An 18357-nucleotide genomic window follows, 5' to 3' on the forward strand; every position below is an offset into this window, starting at 1 on the left:
TATGGAGATACAAGAGTATAAATACAAAGCTTAGTTCCATGGTACATATTCCTCTTTTACATTAAGATAATTTGTGATGAAGCTTAAAATGGATTCTTAACTAAACTAACACACAGAACATAGAGACTTTTGCATGGGAAGCTATTATTCAAGAGAATGTTGAAAAGCCTTCTGTTGCTGCAGCACTGAGTGCTCATTTGTTTCCATTTATTTAGAAGAACCTGCACCATATCCTGTAACTGACATACATTCTTACATTTGCAAGAGGTGTATCATACTAGCCCCATGGGATAGAGCTGCCATCTCAAGGGTTGGATTTTGGCATTTCATCTTGCCTGACAAGCTGACATTGAAAAGGTTTCCTGCCCTGAGTGTTCTGCCAGAGTCATTAGCGCACAAGAAGGATCTGTGCCCATTGGCAGAGTCTCTGAATGCTTTTCATTCATTACGCTCTGGGTATTATACGTTCAGTCTATGAGAAGCAGCAGCTCTTGTATCCTACCAAGCTGAGCCCAGTTCTCAATGCTGAGAACCTGTCTCTTAGAATAAAAGTAGTACAATTACATAATTCTCGCTTAAAGCTTATACCCCTTTACTGCCAGAGTAAATACCACAGTTTAGTGTGCTTCATATATTTATAGTTGTGTACACTTCCTAGCTGCTTCTGTTTACATAGTTGGAGACAGTGTCTTTGACACACATCCAGCCAAGAGTTACACGCTTACAGTACCATACACAATAGATTAAAATAAATTAAAATATAAAGTAATGTTTTGTATTGTATAAATATTATCTCTATGTTTAACCTCTAGGGATGTCTCATGATGGAGGATATTCCCACAATGCACTGCTCTATGCTTTGGGAAATTGTGGTATTCGGCACATTGACACAGCCAAACGATATGGCAATGAGGAACTGGTGGGAAAAGCAATATCTGAAAGTGGCGTGAAAAGAGAAGAGTTGTGGATCACCACAAAGCTGTGGCCGGGGGACTACGGATATGAGAAAGCCACACAAGCTTGTCTAAATTCATGTGAAAGGCTCGGATTGGAGTATTTGGGTATGAAATATAATATGTTGTGGTTATTTTATGTTGCATATAGTAAATATTAAATGTCCTTGTATATGTAATATTTATAATAATTAATCTGTTTGACTTAATGTTTGCAGGCATGGAAAAATTGGGCTCATTATGCACAATGTTTAGGCAGTTAAATGACCATTACATCTAAAATAAAAGGTAACATTTCCTTAAAGGGCCGCTCAATTGTATATGTAAAAGTTACCATATATTTGTCATGTTGCTCTGCTATGGCAGTGGAGTGCATGTTATTGTTCTGTAATCCGAAGAGGATTGTATATGTCCATCAATAAACTTTCACACAGGACGTTTACTAGCACAGGGAAACTTCTTACTGTTTAATCGTCTGCACCTGAAATGAAATCAGACGAAATGTGGTAGGAAAACTGACTTGTGTAAACTAAACATTTAGTGGTTAGCACTAAGCTAAACTAGAGATTTGCATTTTGATTTTTATTAAACCTCAATGTGTCATTGAAAACTTTGGATGAACCATCAGCAGATGTCCCTCAATGGGACTTGCTATACATGTTGCCTTGTAAAAGCCTATAGCGAAACGCGTGTGGGTGTTTGCTGGGCTCGCTGTCAGTGTCATACTATTTTTATAATATTATCTGGCTCTTTCACCAATAGAGTTTAGCACTTCCAACAGAAATCAATCTGCTTTAGTTGATCCGATGCAACATTTATAGAGGTTATCATCATCATCACCATTTATTTATATAGCGCCACTATTTCCGCAGCGCTGTACAGAGAACTCACTCAAATCAGTCCCTGCCCCATTGGAGCTTACAGTCTAAATTCCCTAACATACACACACAGTCAGACAGAGAGAGATGGGGAGAGACTAGGGTCAATTTTTATAGCAGCCAATTAACCTACTAGTATGTTTTTGGAGTGTGGGAGGAAACCGGAGTACCCGGAGGAAACCCACGCAAACACAGGGAGAACATACAAACTCCACACAGATGAGGCCATGGTTGGGAATTGAACTCATGACCTCAGCGCTGTGAGATAGTAAAAGGATCACAATCTAGTTAATTAGTCTGAATGCAAACTGAATGGAATCAAAAGGGACCCTGTATCTGGCTACAGCCCTATATATCTTAGGTTGTCAAGTGTGGATATTTCCTTTTGTGAATTAATGTGGGAAATTATACTATAGATGCAACATAATTTGGATATTCCGTATTACTATTGAGTATCAAGACTGACATACAACTTTGTGAATTTTTACCCGTTATATGATAATTTAATTTGGATATTCATCCTATAAATGCTCAGAAAATCCAGATTTAAGTTTGACATTTCCATTTGGATATTAATTCTACAAATTCCAATTAAATTCTAATTTAAGGTTGATATCTTACTCCAATAAGTACTGAATCAGCTGGTTATTATATTATATAGGCACTAAGACATTGAGACAGCAAGGTAGTTTTTCTACCTTTCTAACAGTATATGTATTCTTATAAAAATCTTCAATTTCTACGACTTCCTCAACCAAATATGAATTAAAATAATATTTTTATTAGTAATTCAAAACATTAAAAACATGATGCCAGTGAAATAGTAATTAAAAAAAATATATAAATATGAGTGTAGTGTCTTAAAAGAACACATTATGAACTGTATGCAATCTTTGTATGATAATACTCCTTAATGTTAATGATTTAAATTCATACTAGTTCATATAATTTTTAATTTATTTGTGTATGTTGGTAGCACCTCCCGAAGACATCCAATGAATGTTATCTCGAATATATGACTTTGAATAGGGAAATAGGGAGCATCTGGCTCAACCTTTATATTTTTCAATCCATTTATTCTGGTGCGACCGTTAACTTTCTTTTTATCAATAAAATGGCAAAGACTCTTTATGTCCTGTAAATGACATGTTCCTCAAATCATTCCTGAATAATATTTCCAATGTGTCAGGGTATTTTATTCTGCTGAAAGAGGTCACTGCCATCAAGGAATAACGTTGCCATGAAGGGTTGTACTTAGTCAGCAACAATGTTTAGGTAGGTGGTACTTGTCAAAGTAACATCCACATGAATGCCAGGATCCAAGAGGTTCGGTGCAACAAACAGAAACAGAGATTCTTATTGAGGAAAGGAGGAATTATACTGGTGTTATGGTGGCACAGATAATGGAAAGAGGCCCTGCTTGTGAAAGCTTACAAGGGGTAAGGAGATTAAACTAGATTCTGTAGGAATAAGAGAGCCAATGTGGGGACTGGCAAAGAGGGCAGGCAGGTGCAAAGCGGTGGGAAAAAAATAAGACAAGCAGCGGCGTTGAGGATTGATTGGAGTTGGGGAGTGATGGGAGGAAGGAAGGCTTAGGATAAGGAGGTTGCAGTATTCCAGGTGAGAGATGACAAGCAAGCGGATGATGGTTTTGGTTGTATACAGGTGGAAAGGGTCTGATCCTGGAGATTTTACGAGTGTGTAAGCTGCATGATTGGGAGGGGCATTGAATGTGGGGAGTGAAAGAGAGGAAGGAGTAAATGACTAGAGTAAAGGACAGATGAAAGGTTACTGTTGTCAATGGATAGAGAGATGTGAGAAGTTGAGAGGACTTGGAAGGGTCAGAATACAATTAATTCAGACATATAAGTTTAAGAAAAGCAGCAGGAGAGGGGGAGAGGTCAGTGGAAAAGAGGTAGATCTGGGTGGCAACAGCATAGAAATGATATTGGAGGTCCAAAGAGCTGATGAGATTACCAAGGGAAGAAGTTTACAGGGTTAAGAGGAAGCCCAGATCAGAGCTTTAGGGAATGCCGACAGGGAGTGTATGTGTGTGTGTGGGGGGTATTGCAAGTTTTGCAGTACTTCCCTCGTGATGTCCATGAGGTTACCCAACCACAGGCATCATTGCTAAAGAAAAGATCCTTGGATAAAGTGACAGATTATTTAAATCTAGTGACATGAGCATAGCTTGTTGCCCATCCGTAGATTATATTATAGAGATCATGTCATTATATTTGTCTTCTGTGGCCGGAAGTTTGTTGTCTAGGGATAAAGCCACCCTGGTCATTGTGCATATATCCAATAAAACTGTTTTTGTTTAGTAGAATCCTCATCCCAAAACTTTGCACAATCATTCTGATCCTTACCTGGTTTTGTTATAATAGTTATGGGGGCAAGGAAAGCTTTCAAGTCTCAATTGGGGTTTGTATTCTTTTGAATTCTTAACACAAATATCTGGGCCTCTAACTGATCACTTAATACATTACTATGTCTCTGCCAATTGCTGTGTTCTGAGTCATTAAGATCGAAAAGTGCCCTTCCTAAGCCCTAAGTTTGATTATGGACTTAGACTTTAGTTTTGGCACCTTGCCAATTATAATTGGAGGGTTTATATCATAAGTTACTTAAAATAATGATACAATGGGAACGATCTATTCAACCTATATATATTGTTTTTTACATTATTTTTTTTATCCCAAACGATGCTAATAAAGAACCTAAAGATGTGGAAAGAAATAGGGGATCAGTTTGAGTTTATGGCTTATGTGGTTAGAGTGAAAATTATAGTCTTTACTTTGGGTACTTTATTAGCTGATTTTATGTTGTGTACTGAAGTATGTTTACCCAAGTTTTTTCAGATCTTCTCTCCGAGATTGAGAAGAGATGATCATTATTATTTACCCGCATTTTTTTTCCTGAATAGAAATGGCTTAAAAGTGGTAGAAACCCCCCTGGCCACATCTCATTAAGTGCAGTGTGGCCAAGAAACTGAACAGTAGGAGAAGTTACTAGGCTTAAATTATCATCCAAGGATTGGATGTGAGAGCCACGTGATCACATTCACTTTGACCAGATACTTTTTGCTGCTGTCCATTATCCCGGCGACACTGTAATAAATTTTTTGCGCCATCCTACCATGTATATGAACAACAGATTCCTGTTTTTTAAGGACACTTTTGAGCATAGCGATCTATAAAATAATTACATTATAAGAGAAGGGAATACAGTTCAGCTGAAGTGGAGGGAAAACAGGAGGAGGCAACGTGTTTGTTGGTTTGAATATCTTCCATATGAGCATTCTTTGGATTCCATAGCATCTGGTAGTTCTTCCAGAGAATGAAGATAAAACTAGCACTTTACCTCTTAAAGCCTGAAAGTGGTTTACAGTGCTACGGCCAGGCGCATTTCATGGTTTTACGCTGCATTGGTTTAAATAGGAATAACTTTTTCATTTCATAACCAACCCAAACAAATTTTATATTTTAGTTTATGTATGTTAGCTACATGAAAACAAAACTAATCACAAAAAATACATTTTCCTAAATTTCTTTCCATCTGTACTTTTACATGCTTGGAGCAATCTAAGAAGAATTACCCTGAAATTATCTAATTCTCCTCCATAGCAATAACAAATATGCTCACTTAAGTCTTTAGAGATTTCTAGGTGCAGAATCTGGTATTAATTCATTATTTTATTTTATTTTTAAAAAAGGGTTATCTTTAAGAATTAATAGTGACTTGAATAGGTCTCGCTTTTTTGTCACTATTGAATCCTTTATAAACTTGATCTAATATTAAATAAAATAGCAGCTACTATTAGATCCATGTCAGCAAATATTCATTAATTGCTTGCATTGGATAGCTGATTCACTGTGGCTTCCTACGAATATGCAGAAGTGCTTCACAATTCTGTATTGTATAAACATTGTTCAGAGTTTAAGACTGGTTGTATAGAGTGCAGGGTCAGGAAATGCACAAAGCTGTTCATGACCCTATTGCTGTACCCGCCTGCTGTCAATAACAGCCAAAATAGATTGGGTACATTTATGAGTGGAATACCACCATCTCTAGGATGCCATTTATATATGTCAATCTGTGATGTGGCCAATGGCTAGTGGCGAGACAAGGTACTTAGGCACATAAGATAAAGTTGGCAAAATGAGTACCTTACTCCCTTCCCTTGTCCCCCATTCATTATAACCGCCAGGTGCCATGATTGATATTACTACCTCCATTGAATGTACATTGTGCTACCCTGTGCGTGCTCTCTTCAATTTATAAAGTGAAATCAGAAAAGGAAATATGTAGAAAAATAGAAAATATTTAAGACAAAAAAGATAGATACAGAAAATTAAAATGAGACAAGAGAGGGGAAAAATAGAGAAAGATAGAGTGAATAGCTGTGCTCAAAGCAGCTGTTTTCCATGCATCTGCTTTTTCCTGTCGTGGATGTGACACCGCCAGATAATATGTTTGGTAGATATACTCTCTAGCAATGTTCACATTGCAGATTATGTTAACTACAGCCTGCTAGAGACTGCCGACGAAAAAGGAAAAATTTACCAAACTACTCATTTATGTCATACTTACCTACTCTTGAATTTATGGGAGTGCACCTGCCTGTTGGCGCCTAGGTCTAGCACCTGCAAGAGATACACCTTCTAACAGGCAAGTCTACATCTGCTTCCACCTCTGATAATATCACAGCTATGTGTACATGCCCATGCTGCACTAGTCAACACTTGCCTGCCGCTTCCCTCTCCCGTTCCGCCTCTCTAAGGGACAGATTCAATTAATAAAAAAATCCACTCAAGATGCCTCTGGAACGACCACGCGACACCTTGCGTGGATTTTATTTGTACAGAAGTAACGCTGATTTTGCTTGCACCCCATTGAGGTGCGATCAAAAATCTGCATTAATTTTTACCGCATTATTGGTAAGCAAGCGCACCCATGCATTTGAATCTGACACTAAAAGTCGCATTTTATACTTGCGACTCCTTACTGACTCTGCACATGAATGTGTATGCATTCATTTTTGCTGTGCATGCAAAGTATGAAATGCATATTTTACGCTGAAAATACAAACATAGATCCAACTTCATCAGGGCCCTGGTTGTCGTAAATGAGACAAAGATTTTCATCCAATAATGTGAAGTTGGGAGCATAGGCTAAATTTCAAAACAGAAGATTCAAATTTTCTTTTAAAAATATTTCTTTTGCACCTGGACCTTAAACGCAACACCCTAGACACTTTTAGGATTATCCACAAAAAAAGCTACAAGCCAATAAAAGTCCACTTCCAAGCAGGAATCCGGCAAACAGTCTGGATAATTATAATGTTTGCTTGCATGTCCTAAAATAGCCATTACATTATATAATTATATGTGGACCTTTCATCTTTACTCTCTAGAGAGGAAGTCAGGGTTTTTCTACTAAATACAAACTGGCTCTCTAAATTAGTTAAATATGGAAAGCACTTAACAGTGAACACCTTTCTAAATAAATACATATATATATATTTAACTCTCTGGAAACAACTTTGTGGTTGGAAATGGTTGAATCTGCTGAAGTCCTTTATGGAATGAGGTTTAGATTTCTGACTAGTTTATTAAGCAGACAATCAATGTATTACAGTGATGGTGAAGGGTGCAGTTTAATTATACTTTTTTAATGATTTATAATACCATCTCATTGACAGGCATGCTCTAAGTACTGTATCTGAATGTTATGACATTTATGAGATTCAATATGTAAACGTAAATCTACAAATCTTCATAGGAATCACACACATAGCAAACATATAGCGAAAGAGGTACACTGCAAGGAATAATGTATTCTATATTTGCATACTCCAGAATTTTGTTTTAGTTCTTGAGCAGGCCTTTCTCCCGGATCCTGTCCACTTCTTAGTGAAGTGGACGAGACGTGCCTCCTTGACACGATTCATTTTTTGCATTTTAGCCCAGTCTTCCCCAGCATGATGTTGCAATTGTGGTGTTTCGCCACCCAGGGAGGGGTGTGGGGAGAGTTGGTCTAAAAATTACGAGATTTGTGGCATTACGCTCCTCCCACTTGATCCAAAGTATGATGTATTTATTATGGCTTGTTTTTATTTTAAAGGAAACTTTAAATTGAAATTAAATAATTCATGCACAATTTGCCCATGCCACACATATAGCATTCCTGTTTCTCCTTGGGCTGTGGCAGTTTTGGCCAAAATGAAGATCTGAACTGTCTTATGAAAACTGGGACTGTCAGGCAGGTATCAATATTGCTGAAACTAAAAGTCTACCTCCACTCTATATAGGCCATTTTTTCTCAACCTATTTTTTATTGCTTAACAATTTGTCTGTAAACCTTTAACTTGTACCCAACTGCAATTTTGTTTTACTTATATTGTATGTTATTATTCTTATCGTAGATTTGTAAGATGCCAGAGTGCTCTGCAGCACCGTAAAGTAGGGAAAACAGTACATAAATAAAACTGAGACATACAAGGTAGACAAAATAAACGCAGACATGAAAACAAAGGGTATGAAGGAACCTGCTCATTAGAGAACTTACATACTAAGTGGAAGAGGGCGCAGCTGAAACAAGAGGAGCAGATGTGGCTCAGAGTATAGATTGGGACAGTTGTGAGCGTGCATTAGTGTAAATACTGTTAATGGGGATAAGGTCAACTCTAAAAAGATGGATATTCAAAGAGCGTCTAAAGATTTGAAGGCTGTGGGGAACTCTTAATTGAGAGTGGCTGGGAATTCCATAAGTGGGGAGCACCAGAGGAGAAGTCTTGTAGGTGGGAGTGAGAGGTGGTTACCAGAGACGAGACAAGGCGCAGGTCAGAGGTAGTTCTAAGAGGGCAGGAGGGAGAGTATTTTTATATGAGATTTGAGATGTATGCAATGGTAGTGTTGTTGAGGGCTTTGTAGGTAAGGGTGAGTAATTTGAATTTGATTCTGGGGGACACAGGAAGCCAGTATAGGGATTTGCAAAGTGGTGCAGCAGATGTGGAGTGGTGAGAGAGGGAGATCAGTCTTTCAGCAGCATTTAGGATGGATTAAAATGTGGCTATATGGGTTTCAGGAATGCCAGATAGCAGGAGGTTGCAATAGTCAAGACGGGAGATGATGAGAGAATGGATAAGAGTTTTGGTAGCATGTTGAGTAAGAAAAGGGCGTATTCTGGCAATGTTTGTAAGGTGGAGTTGACAGGACTGGAAGAGAGTCTGGATGTGAGGAATAAAGCAGAGGGTGGAGTCAAGTGTGACACCAAGGCAGCGGGCTTTGGAGACTGAGGAAATTGTGTTTTTATTGACAGTGAGGGAGATTTGACGGCAGGTGGTGACTCTGGCAGGCGGGAAGATAATAAGCTCTGCTTTGGACATGTTGAGCTTTAGATAGCGTTGAGACATCCATGTAGAGATAGTAGAAGGAGAGAGATCCGGGGAGAGATATAGGTTTGGGTGTAATCAGCGTAGAGGTGGTATTGAGTCCAAATGAGTGAATTGGTGCCCCAAGAGAAAAGGTGTACAATTAAAAAAAGTAAAGGGCCAACAGATAGTGGGAGTGGAGAGGAGGATTTCCCCGAGGTAGAAATACTAAAGGAGCCGTTCGATAGGAAGGAAGTGAACCAGGAAAGAACTGTGTCACGAAGACCAATGGAGTGAAGGGTGTGTAGGAGGAGAGGGTCATCAACAGTGTCAAAAGCAACAGAGAGGTCCAGGAGAATGAGTATGGAGAAATGACGTTTAGGGCTAGATTTACTAAACTGCGGATTTGAGGCAGGCGTTTGTCCACTAATCGCTTAAGTAGTTTGGAGGTAAAAGGAAGGAGAGAAATAAGGCAGTAGTTGGAGAGAGAGGCTGGATCGAGAGTTGGTTTCTTAGGAAATTGGTGACATGAGCGCATATTTATAGGAGGATGGAAATGTGCCAGTGGAGAGAGACAGGTTGAAGAGGTGAGTTAGAGGTGGGCATACAGTGGAAGAGAGGGAGCGGAGAAGTTTGGAGGAAATAGAGTCTAGAGGACAGGTTGAGATCATGAGATCAGTGCAGAGATTTTTTGTATGTTGTGTAGTGTACTATTATAATATAATATTGCTGTATACGCTATTTGTGATATATATAGATATCTGTACCTCTAATTTTTCCTCCTTCTCTGCCCCACCCCACTTTTGTCTCTGCTTTTTTAAAGTTCTGAGCATGGGGAACTGGGGGGGGGGGGGGGCATAGGAGATGGAACGGTTGAACAGAAGACGTGGCTCAGCCAGTAGGTTGGCCAGTCTCAAAAAAAGAAAAATGCAGAGACATTGCAGTTCACAATGAAAGACTGCCAGATCTCTGAGACATGGTTCCAAACCATGAAACTCACTGTGGAACTTTGAGATATTTTATGTAATTATATTGTTTAAAAAAATACCCTTTAGCTTTTTTATTTATTAGTATAATATTGAAGTTAAATTAAACGATGTCATGAGCCGCGGCGGTACTTACAGCCGCCACGGCTCGCTTCCTGTCGGTCCCAACGTCCCGGCCGTCACCATGACGACCGGGACGTCACTTCCCTCCAACTCCCGACCGTTGCCAAGGCAACGGTCGGACGCCTCCTCAGCGCCGCGTCCTGGCAGCCAGGCGCGCATGCGCCCTAGGGACAATCAGGCAGATTCAGCCTGTGGCTGAATTAGCAGGCATTAGCCTGCAAGTGTGGATTTCAGGGCTAAGCCCTGATTGGTCTTGCTAGGTGCTGGCAATTAGCCTGCAAGTGTGGCTATGTCTAGGGGCAGGTTCTGATTGGTTGTGGGTTGTATTTAAGGCAATGAGGTCTGCTGCCTCATTGCCGGTTATAGTCTCTGTATCCAGTCTGCTGTACCTGCTCTCTGCCTTGTTCCTGTCTATTGGACTTGCTGTTGTTTACCCGTGTATGACCCTTGGCTTGGATTTGGACTTTGCTTGTGTATCCCGTGACCCTGACCTCTGGCTTGAATACCGACCTCCCTGTCTGCTCGTGACCCTTTGACCTCAGCTTGTATACTGGTATTGTTGTCTGCTGCCGGCCCCTGACCTCTGCTTGGATTCCACTCCGCTTTCTTGGGTTCTCCCCAGCCGGTACACACTTCACGACCCTCTGTCAGTCTGCAGCCCAGTTTTTCCCCACCATCAGGGGCTCCAGTGAACACCTGACTGGCAGAGTAGATTCCGGGTTGTGTCGTGCCGGCTGGAGGGGTTCCTAACAGTATAACCGGCCTAAAAAACAGACGTTCTGGAGACGAAGTTAAGATGGAAGGAAGTGGAACTTCACCGTCCCCGGCGCAAGGCCTAGCGGGTCATGTGGAATCCCTGTACCAAATGATCCAGGGATTGTCTGAGCGTTTGTCCACTCAAGAAGAAGCTGCGAAATCTTCACAACCCACTCCGAGTTCCGTCTGCGAACCTAAGATGAATTTACCGGAACGCTTCACCGGAAATAGATCTCTGTTCCGGAATTTCAGGGAGAGCTGCAAGCTTTATTTCCGGTTGAGACCCCGCTCCTCCGATTCAGAGCAACAAAGAGTCGGGATTATCATTTCCCTCTTACAGGGTGACCCCCAGTCTTGGGCCTTTTCCTTGCCGCAGGCCAGTCCTGCCATGCAGTCAGTAGATGCTTTCTTCGAGGCGTTGGGTCTACTGTATGACGACCCGGATCGAATGGCCTCCGCTGAAGCTCATCTACGGGCCTTGAAACAAGGCTGGCGGTCTGCAGAGGAATACTGCGCGGAATTTCGTAGATGGTCACCTGATAGTGGATGGAATGACCCTGCCTTACGCAGTCAGTTTCGTTTAGGCCTGTCAGAACAAATCAAAGACTCTTTGGTGCAATATCCGTCTCCTACCTCACTGGAGGATCTGATGCACCTCTCCATTAAAATTGACAGGAGAATAAAAGAGCAAAAAACTGAAAAAGAGGCATCTTCTCCTCCATCTGTTCTGATTCCTGTTTCCACGGATGATGAGGAGCATATGCAATTAGGAGCATATCGTCTCTCTTCTGAGGAAAGAGACAGGAGACGTTCGCAAGGTCTATGTCTCTACTGTGGCATAAAAGGCCATTTCTCCCGTTCCTGCCCAAATAAGTCGGGAAAAGACCATGCCTAGGGAATGAGGGGAAAGTTCACCTAGGTCTGCAAATTATCTCCCCGAAAAGTGCTGTATTAATCCCTGCACAGCTCACCTTCAGTGCTCGCTCTGTGGACCTGTCGACCTTCATTGATAGCGGAGCTGCAGGCAACTTCCTTGATATCGGGTTTGCCCCCTCTGCCGGAATTCCGATGGTAAAACTCAAATCTGCTATTACTGTCTGTGGCTTAGACGGAAGTCCGTTGCCTGGTGGCAAGATTTCCTGGGAGACCCCGCCACTACAGTTGAAGATTGGAGCTCTCCATTCTGAGTCAATCACCTTCTTCCTGATCGATTGTTCGTCGGTTCCCTTGATCCTGGGCCACCCATGGCTCTCCTGTCATAACCCTGTCATGGACTGGATGAAAGGAGAGATTGTTCAGTGGAGTTCTTATTGCACACAGTCTTGCTTGTCACTGCCTCTGCGTATGATTCAGTCTATTCCGGAGCAGCTTCCCTCACAATATCATGAATTCTGGGATGTGTTCTCCAAGAAGGCTGCTGATACCTTACCACCGCACCGTGACTTTGACTGTGCCATCGAGCTTATTCCTGGTTCCAAGTTACCTAAGGGTCGTCTGTATTCCCTCTATGTTCCCAAAACCAAATCCATGCAGGAATACATCGATGAAAATCTGGAGAAAGGCTTTATCAGGCCATCTAAATCTCCCGTAGGAGCAGGATGCTTCTTTATATCCAAAAAGGATGGAGGGATAAGACCCTGTACAGATTACCGGGGATTGAATCTTATCACTATTAAGAACACCTATCCTCTTCCGCTCATTTCCGTACTTTTTGATCAATTGAGAGGGGCTACTGTCTTCACAAAAATCGACCTTCGTGGAGCGTATAATCTCATCCGTATCAAGGAAGGAGATGAGTGGAAGACGGCATTCAATACGCACTCTGGCCACTACGAGTATCTGGTCATGCCGTTTGGCCTTAGCAATGCACCTGCAGTGTTCCAGGACTTGATCAATGAAGTTCTTCGGGATTTCCTTGGTTGTTTCGTGGTCGTCTATTTAGATGATATCCTCATCTATTCCAGATCTTTGCCCGCCCATTAGACTCACGTCAAACAAGTTCTACATAAATTGTGAGAGAACCACCTTTACGCTAAGCTGGAAAAGTGTGAGTTCGAGGAGCAGAGGGTATCCTTTTTAGGCTATGTAATCTCTTCTGAGGGATTCTCCATGGATCCAGCTAAGGTCCAGGCTATTTTGGATTGGGTGCAACCCAACAATCTTAAGGCGGTGCAGAGGTTCCTGGGTTTCTCCAATTATTATAGGAGATTCATTCACAACTTTGCTGACATTGTGGCTCCCATTGTCGCTCTGACCCGTAAAGGAATGGATCCAACTAATTGGTCGTTCCAAGCAGTAGCCTCATTCGAAAGCCTGAAAAAGGCCTTTGTCTCCGCTCAAGTCCTTAGACATCCGGATCCAGCTAGGACATTTGTTCTTGAGGTCGACGCCTCGGACATCGGTGCCGGTGCCATCCTATCGCAGAAGTATCCTCATACTAATCGTCTGCACCCATGTGCTTATTTCTCCCGTCAGTTCTCTTCAGCGGAAGCCAACTATGATGTCGGTAATAGAGAACTATTGGCAATCAAATGGGCCTTCGAGGAGTGGCGGCATTGGTTGGAGGGTGCTTCACATCAGATTTCTGTCATTACCGACCACAAGAACTTACAATATATACAGTCAGCCAAACGTTTAAATCCCAGACAGGCCCGGTGGGCGTTATTTTTTACCCGGTTTAATTTCCTGATCACCTACCGACCAGGTTCCAAAAATGTCCGGGCAGATGCCCTGTCCAGAAGTTTCTCGGCACACCACGTTCCAGTCACTATCCCAGAGCCGATTATTCCTCCTTCTGTAATCCATGCCGGGTTAACCCAAGATCTGAGTATCACACTTCAGAGATTCCAGAAATTGGCCCCTGATACTACTCCGGAGCGACGTCTCTTTGTTTCAGTCCATCTAAGGAAGGCGGTTATTGCAGAGGCGCATAACAGTAAGGTTGCGGGACACCCTGGAATTTTCAAGACGTTAGAAATCCTTTCCCGTACAGTCTGGTGGCCATCTATGTCTGCTGACGTCAAGAGTCATGTCCTCTCATGTGAGGTTTGTGCCAGAAACAAAGTTCCTAGGATCCGCCCAGTAGGCCAGTTCGTTCCTTTGGCACCACCTGCAAAACCATGAACCCACTTGTCCATGGACTTTATAGTGGATTTACCACCTTCTGCAGGACACAATACCATTTGGATCGTGGTAGATCGGTTCAGCAAGATGTCACATTTCGTTCCCTTAACCAGACTGCCTACTGCTCGGGATTTGGCTGTCTTATTCGTTCAACATATTTTCCGGCTCCATTTACTCCCTACGGACATCGTTTTCGATCGGGGTTCTCAGTTCATAGCTCAATTCTGGAGATCTTTTTGTACCCTTCTCGGAATCAAGGTTAGTTTATCATCCGCATACCACCCTAAGTCAAATGGGCAAACCGAAAGGGTTAACCAGTCCTTAGAGAAGTTTTTACGATGCTACACATCGGAGTTCCATGATAATTGGTCTTCCTTGTTACCCTGGGCGGAATTTGCCTGTAACAATTCCTGTCATTCATCTACTAAAACTTCTCCATTTTTCTGCAATTATGGTTTTCACTCCAGATCTAACTCCTTGTATTCGCTCAACCCAGTTGGTGTCCAGGAGATCCGTTCCACTGCAAGAAATCTCAGAGTTATCTGGAGGAAAGTACAGGCATCTCTGAAACAAGCTTCATTTGTCGCAAAAAAAAAATTGGATCGCCACCGTACCATCTGCTCCTTCAAGGTGGGCCAGAGAGTGTGGCTGTCTACAAAAAACATTAAGCTCAGACAGCCTTGCAAAAAGTTGGGCCATAAGTTCATCGGTCCGTTCCTCATCATCAAGCAGGTAAAATCTGTCGCATTTAGGTTAAGAATTCCGGGCTCGTTGAGAATTCCCAACACATTTCACTGTTCTCTATTGAAGCCGGTATTATATCCTACTCAAATCCAGTCTTCAAATTTTCCTGGGAGAAATTCAAACAGATCACCAAGATACGTTGTTCAGAAGATCTTGGATTCCAAAAAAGTGCAAGGTCAGGTGCACTTCCTAGTGCAGTGGAGGAATCGTGGGTTAGAAGAACGGTCTTGGATTCCACGGAGACAACTCCATGCTCCTAAACAGCTGAAGGAGTTCTTCAAAAAATTTCCAAGGAAACCTGGATGTCGGGGTTCCTTGACCCCTCCTCAAGGGGGGGGTACTGTCACGAGCCGCGGCGGTACTCACAGCCGCCGTGGATCGCTTCCTGTCGGTCCCAACGTCCCGGCCGTCACCATGACGACCGGGATGTCACTTCCCTCCAACTCCCGACCGTTGCCAAGGCAACGGTCGGACGCCTCCTCAGCGCCGCGTCCTGGCAGCCAGGCGCGCATGCGCCCTAGGGACAATCAGGCAGATTCAGCCTGTGGCTGAATTAGCAGGCATTAGCCTGCAAGTGTGGATTTCAGGGCTAAGCCCTGATTGGTCTTGCTAGGTGCTGGCAATTAGCCTGCAAGTGTGGCTATGTCTAGGGGCAGGTTCTGATTGGTTGTGGGTTGTATTTAAGGCAATGAGGTCTGCTGCCTCATTGCCGGTTATAGTCTCTGTATAAAGTCTGCTGTACCTGCTCTCTGCCTTGTTCCTGTCTATTGGACTTGCTGTTGTTTACCCGTGTATGACCCTTGGCTTGGATTTGGACTTTGCTTGTGTATCCCGTGACCCTGACCTCTGGCTTGAATACCGACCTCCCTGTCTGCTCGTGACCCTTTGACCTCAGCTTGTATACTGGTATTGTTGTCTGCTGCCGGCCCCTGACCTCTGCTTGGATTCCACTCCGCTTGCTTGGGTTCTCCCCAGCCGGTACACACTTCACGACCCTCTGTCAGTCTGCAGCCCAGTCTGTCCCCACCATCAGGGGCTCCAGTGAACACCTGACTGGCAGAGTAGATTCCGGGTTGTGTCGTGCCGGCTGGAGGGGCTCCTAACAAACATGCTTGAATCTGTCTGATTCCACAAATGTTTGAGATACCCTGGTGTGGTGTGGGTAACAGGTGCACTATGAAATTAAATATTAAATGATGATATGTCAAGTTGAATCCAAACAGTGTTTTTAAGGAGCACTCCAAAATTATAAAGAGCTTACTGGAGGGGCATCATACCACAAAACCCTATGTGTTATGATGCAGAAAATAGTTCACATTGCTATTCAGGACAGTTTACTCATGATTTTTGATAGCAGATTACACAAATAAGCACCCCAAAAATCTTTACTTATCAGAAGACAAACCGTGGATCCAGAGGGGCAATAACGGGGCAATTGGCCCCCTAGCAGCACACTACATAAGTCTGCTTGGTCACCAAAAGGCAGGCAGAGGATCCTGCCTGTCCACTCTAATTATGTTTTAATTAGAATCGGACCGACTGTTTAGCACCTTCTGCCTGTTTCTCAGCCGCCAGGTACAATAAAAGTGAAGCTGATATACACTTTTGTGAGCCAGGCACTGTATCCATGCAGATTTTCATCAGAGTGAAAAAAGGACAGTAATAAATGTACATGTTATGCTGTGTATTTGTTTACACCCTTTTAGTACAGGGTAGGATCCCCCTTTGCCCTCAGGACAGCCTGAATTCTTTATGGTATGGATTGAACAAGGTGCTGGGAACATTTTAGAATTCGGCTTCATTTTGACGTAAAAGCTTCAAACAGTTGCTGCATATTTGTCGGAATCTCCCGTACCACCCAGGGCCGCCGAGAGGGGTGGGGGGGGGGGGGGGCGGTTACATTTTACCCGGGCACGGGCTTGCCAGGGGGCCCGGCCCAGGCCCTCGCTGCTAATTTTTCATTTTTAATTTTTTACATTTTTTTTTTCTATTTTGTGATTTTTTTTTTTTACATTTTTTTTATTTATTTATTTCGCGCAGGGGGGGGATTCGGTCCGTCGTTGGTGGGGGGGGGGAGCTTGGACAAAAAAGAAAAAAGAATCATACTCACGTGATCGGCTCCGCGTCCCTCCTCTCTTCTCTGCTCCATTCACACGGACTGCCGGGCGTGACATCATCAAGTCACGCCCGTCAGTCAGTGAGGAGCGCCAGACAAGACCAAGCGAGAAGAAAGAAGAAGAGAAGACAGAAGAGAAGAAAAGAAAGAAGCTAACAAAAGGTAAGTAAAGAAACGGAGAGGCAAGGGGAGGAAAACAGAAAGGGACAGGACAGTGCTATAAAGAAGAGGGAGTAAAAAAACGGGAGAGAGGCTGAGAGTGAAAAAAAAAAAAAGGGGAGAGAAGCACTAATTAAAAAAAGGGGAGAGAAGCACTAATTTAAAAAAAAGGGAGAGAAGCACTAATTTTTAAAAAAAAAAGGGGAGAGAAGCACTAATTAAAAAAAAAAGGGGAGAGGCACAGAGTGAAAAAGAAGGGGGGAAAGCAACATGGAGGGCACAGTGTGAGCATAAGGGGGCACAGTGTAGTTGTAATGAAGGGGCACAGTATTGTGTGTGTGATGGCACAGGGGGCTTGTTGCAATGTAGTGTGTGTGAGGTAGGTGGTGGCTAATTAATGGGCGCTATTTTGTTTGTAGGATGATGGTGGGGCAATTTAATAGTGGGGACTATTAATTTAAGATGGGGTGGTTTGGGGGCTATTGAATATGGGGGTGAGTTTAGGGAGAATGAGGTCTATTTATTAAAAGTGACTATGAGTTATTTAATGGCAGTGATGATTGCGGGAAATAGGTATTGCTGTTTGCAGGAAGGGAATAGGTTTATTTATTAAATGTGAATACTATTATTTTAATGTTGGGGCTGGGGGAAGGCTTAATTATTAATCGTGGGTGCTATTGATTTAACGACGGGGCTGGCTGTAATTTTCTAAATGTAGCCATTTTTTCCCCCCAAATAGGTCCTTCAACATTCCAGGATTCGGACAAGCCGCAACTAAAGAAACCAGCAGCCACAGGTGGAGAAAGCCACAGGTGGAGAAAGTGAGAAGAACAGGTAGGAGAGAGCAGCACAGTGTGTGAAATGTTGTGCTTCTAGTAGGGACAATGTCAATTTTTGGTGAGTGTTGTGCCCAATGTAAGGTGCAGGCCAAGACTGAACTCTCTGTGTACACACTGCATTCTTTCTATACTACACTGTGGTGCTAGATGTCCTGAAAGTCAGGAGTGTTTGGTCATATGTGACGCTCCATCGAATTGAGAGCCTAGTGATTTTTATTTTAGCCACGCCCCAATGGCGCATTTGCCATACCCCCAAATGCATGACCACACCAAATTTTTTTGCATGCTTGACTATAAGGGGGGCC

General features: G+C 42.7%; 1 protein-coding gene across 3 annotated transcripts in view; it reads left to right on the top strand.

Annotated features, from left to right (window-relative positions):
• The window catches only part of LOC142099271 (glyoxal reductase-like), a 125611-nt gene that overhangs the window by 22840 nt on the left and 84414 nt on the right, over window positions 1-18357 (top strand). For all 3 annotated transcript variants that reach the window (XM_075182555.1, XM_075182557.1, XM_075182556.1), the window contains exon 3: window positions 813-1061. In XM_075182555.1, the coding sequence (XP_075038656.1) occupies window positions 813-1061 (249 nt within the window). The remainder of the gene's footprint in view (window positions 1-812; window positions 1062-18357) is intronic.

This window comes from Mixophyes fleayi, chromosome 8 (assembly GCF_038048845.1).
Source record: "Mixophyes fleayi isolate aMixFle1 chromosome 8, aMixFle1.hap1, whole genome shotgun sequence".
In the NCBI taxonomy this organism is placed as follows: Eukaryota; Metazoa; Chordata; class Amphibia; order Anura; family Limnodynastidae; genus Mixophyes; species Mixophyes fleayi.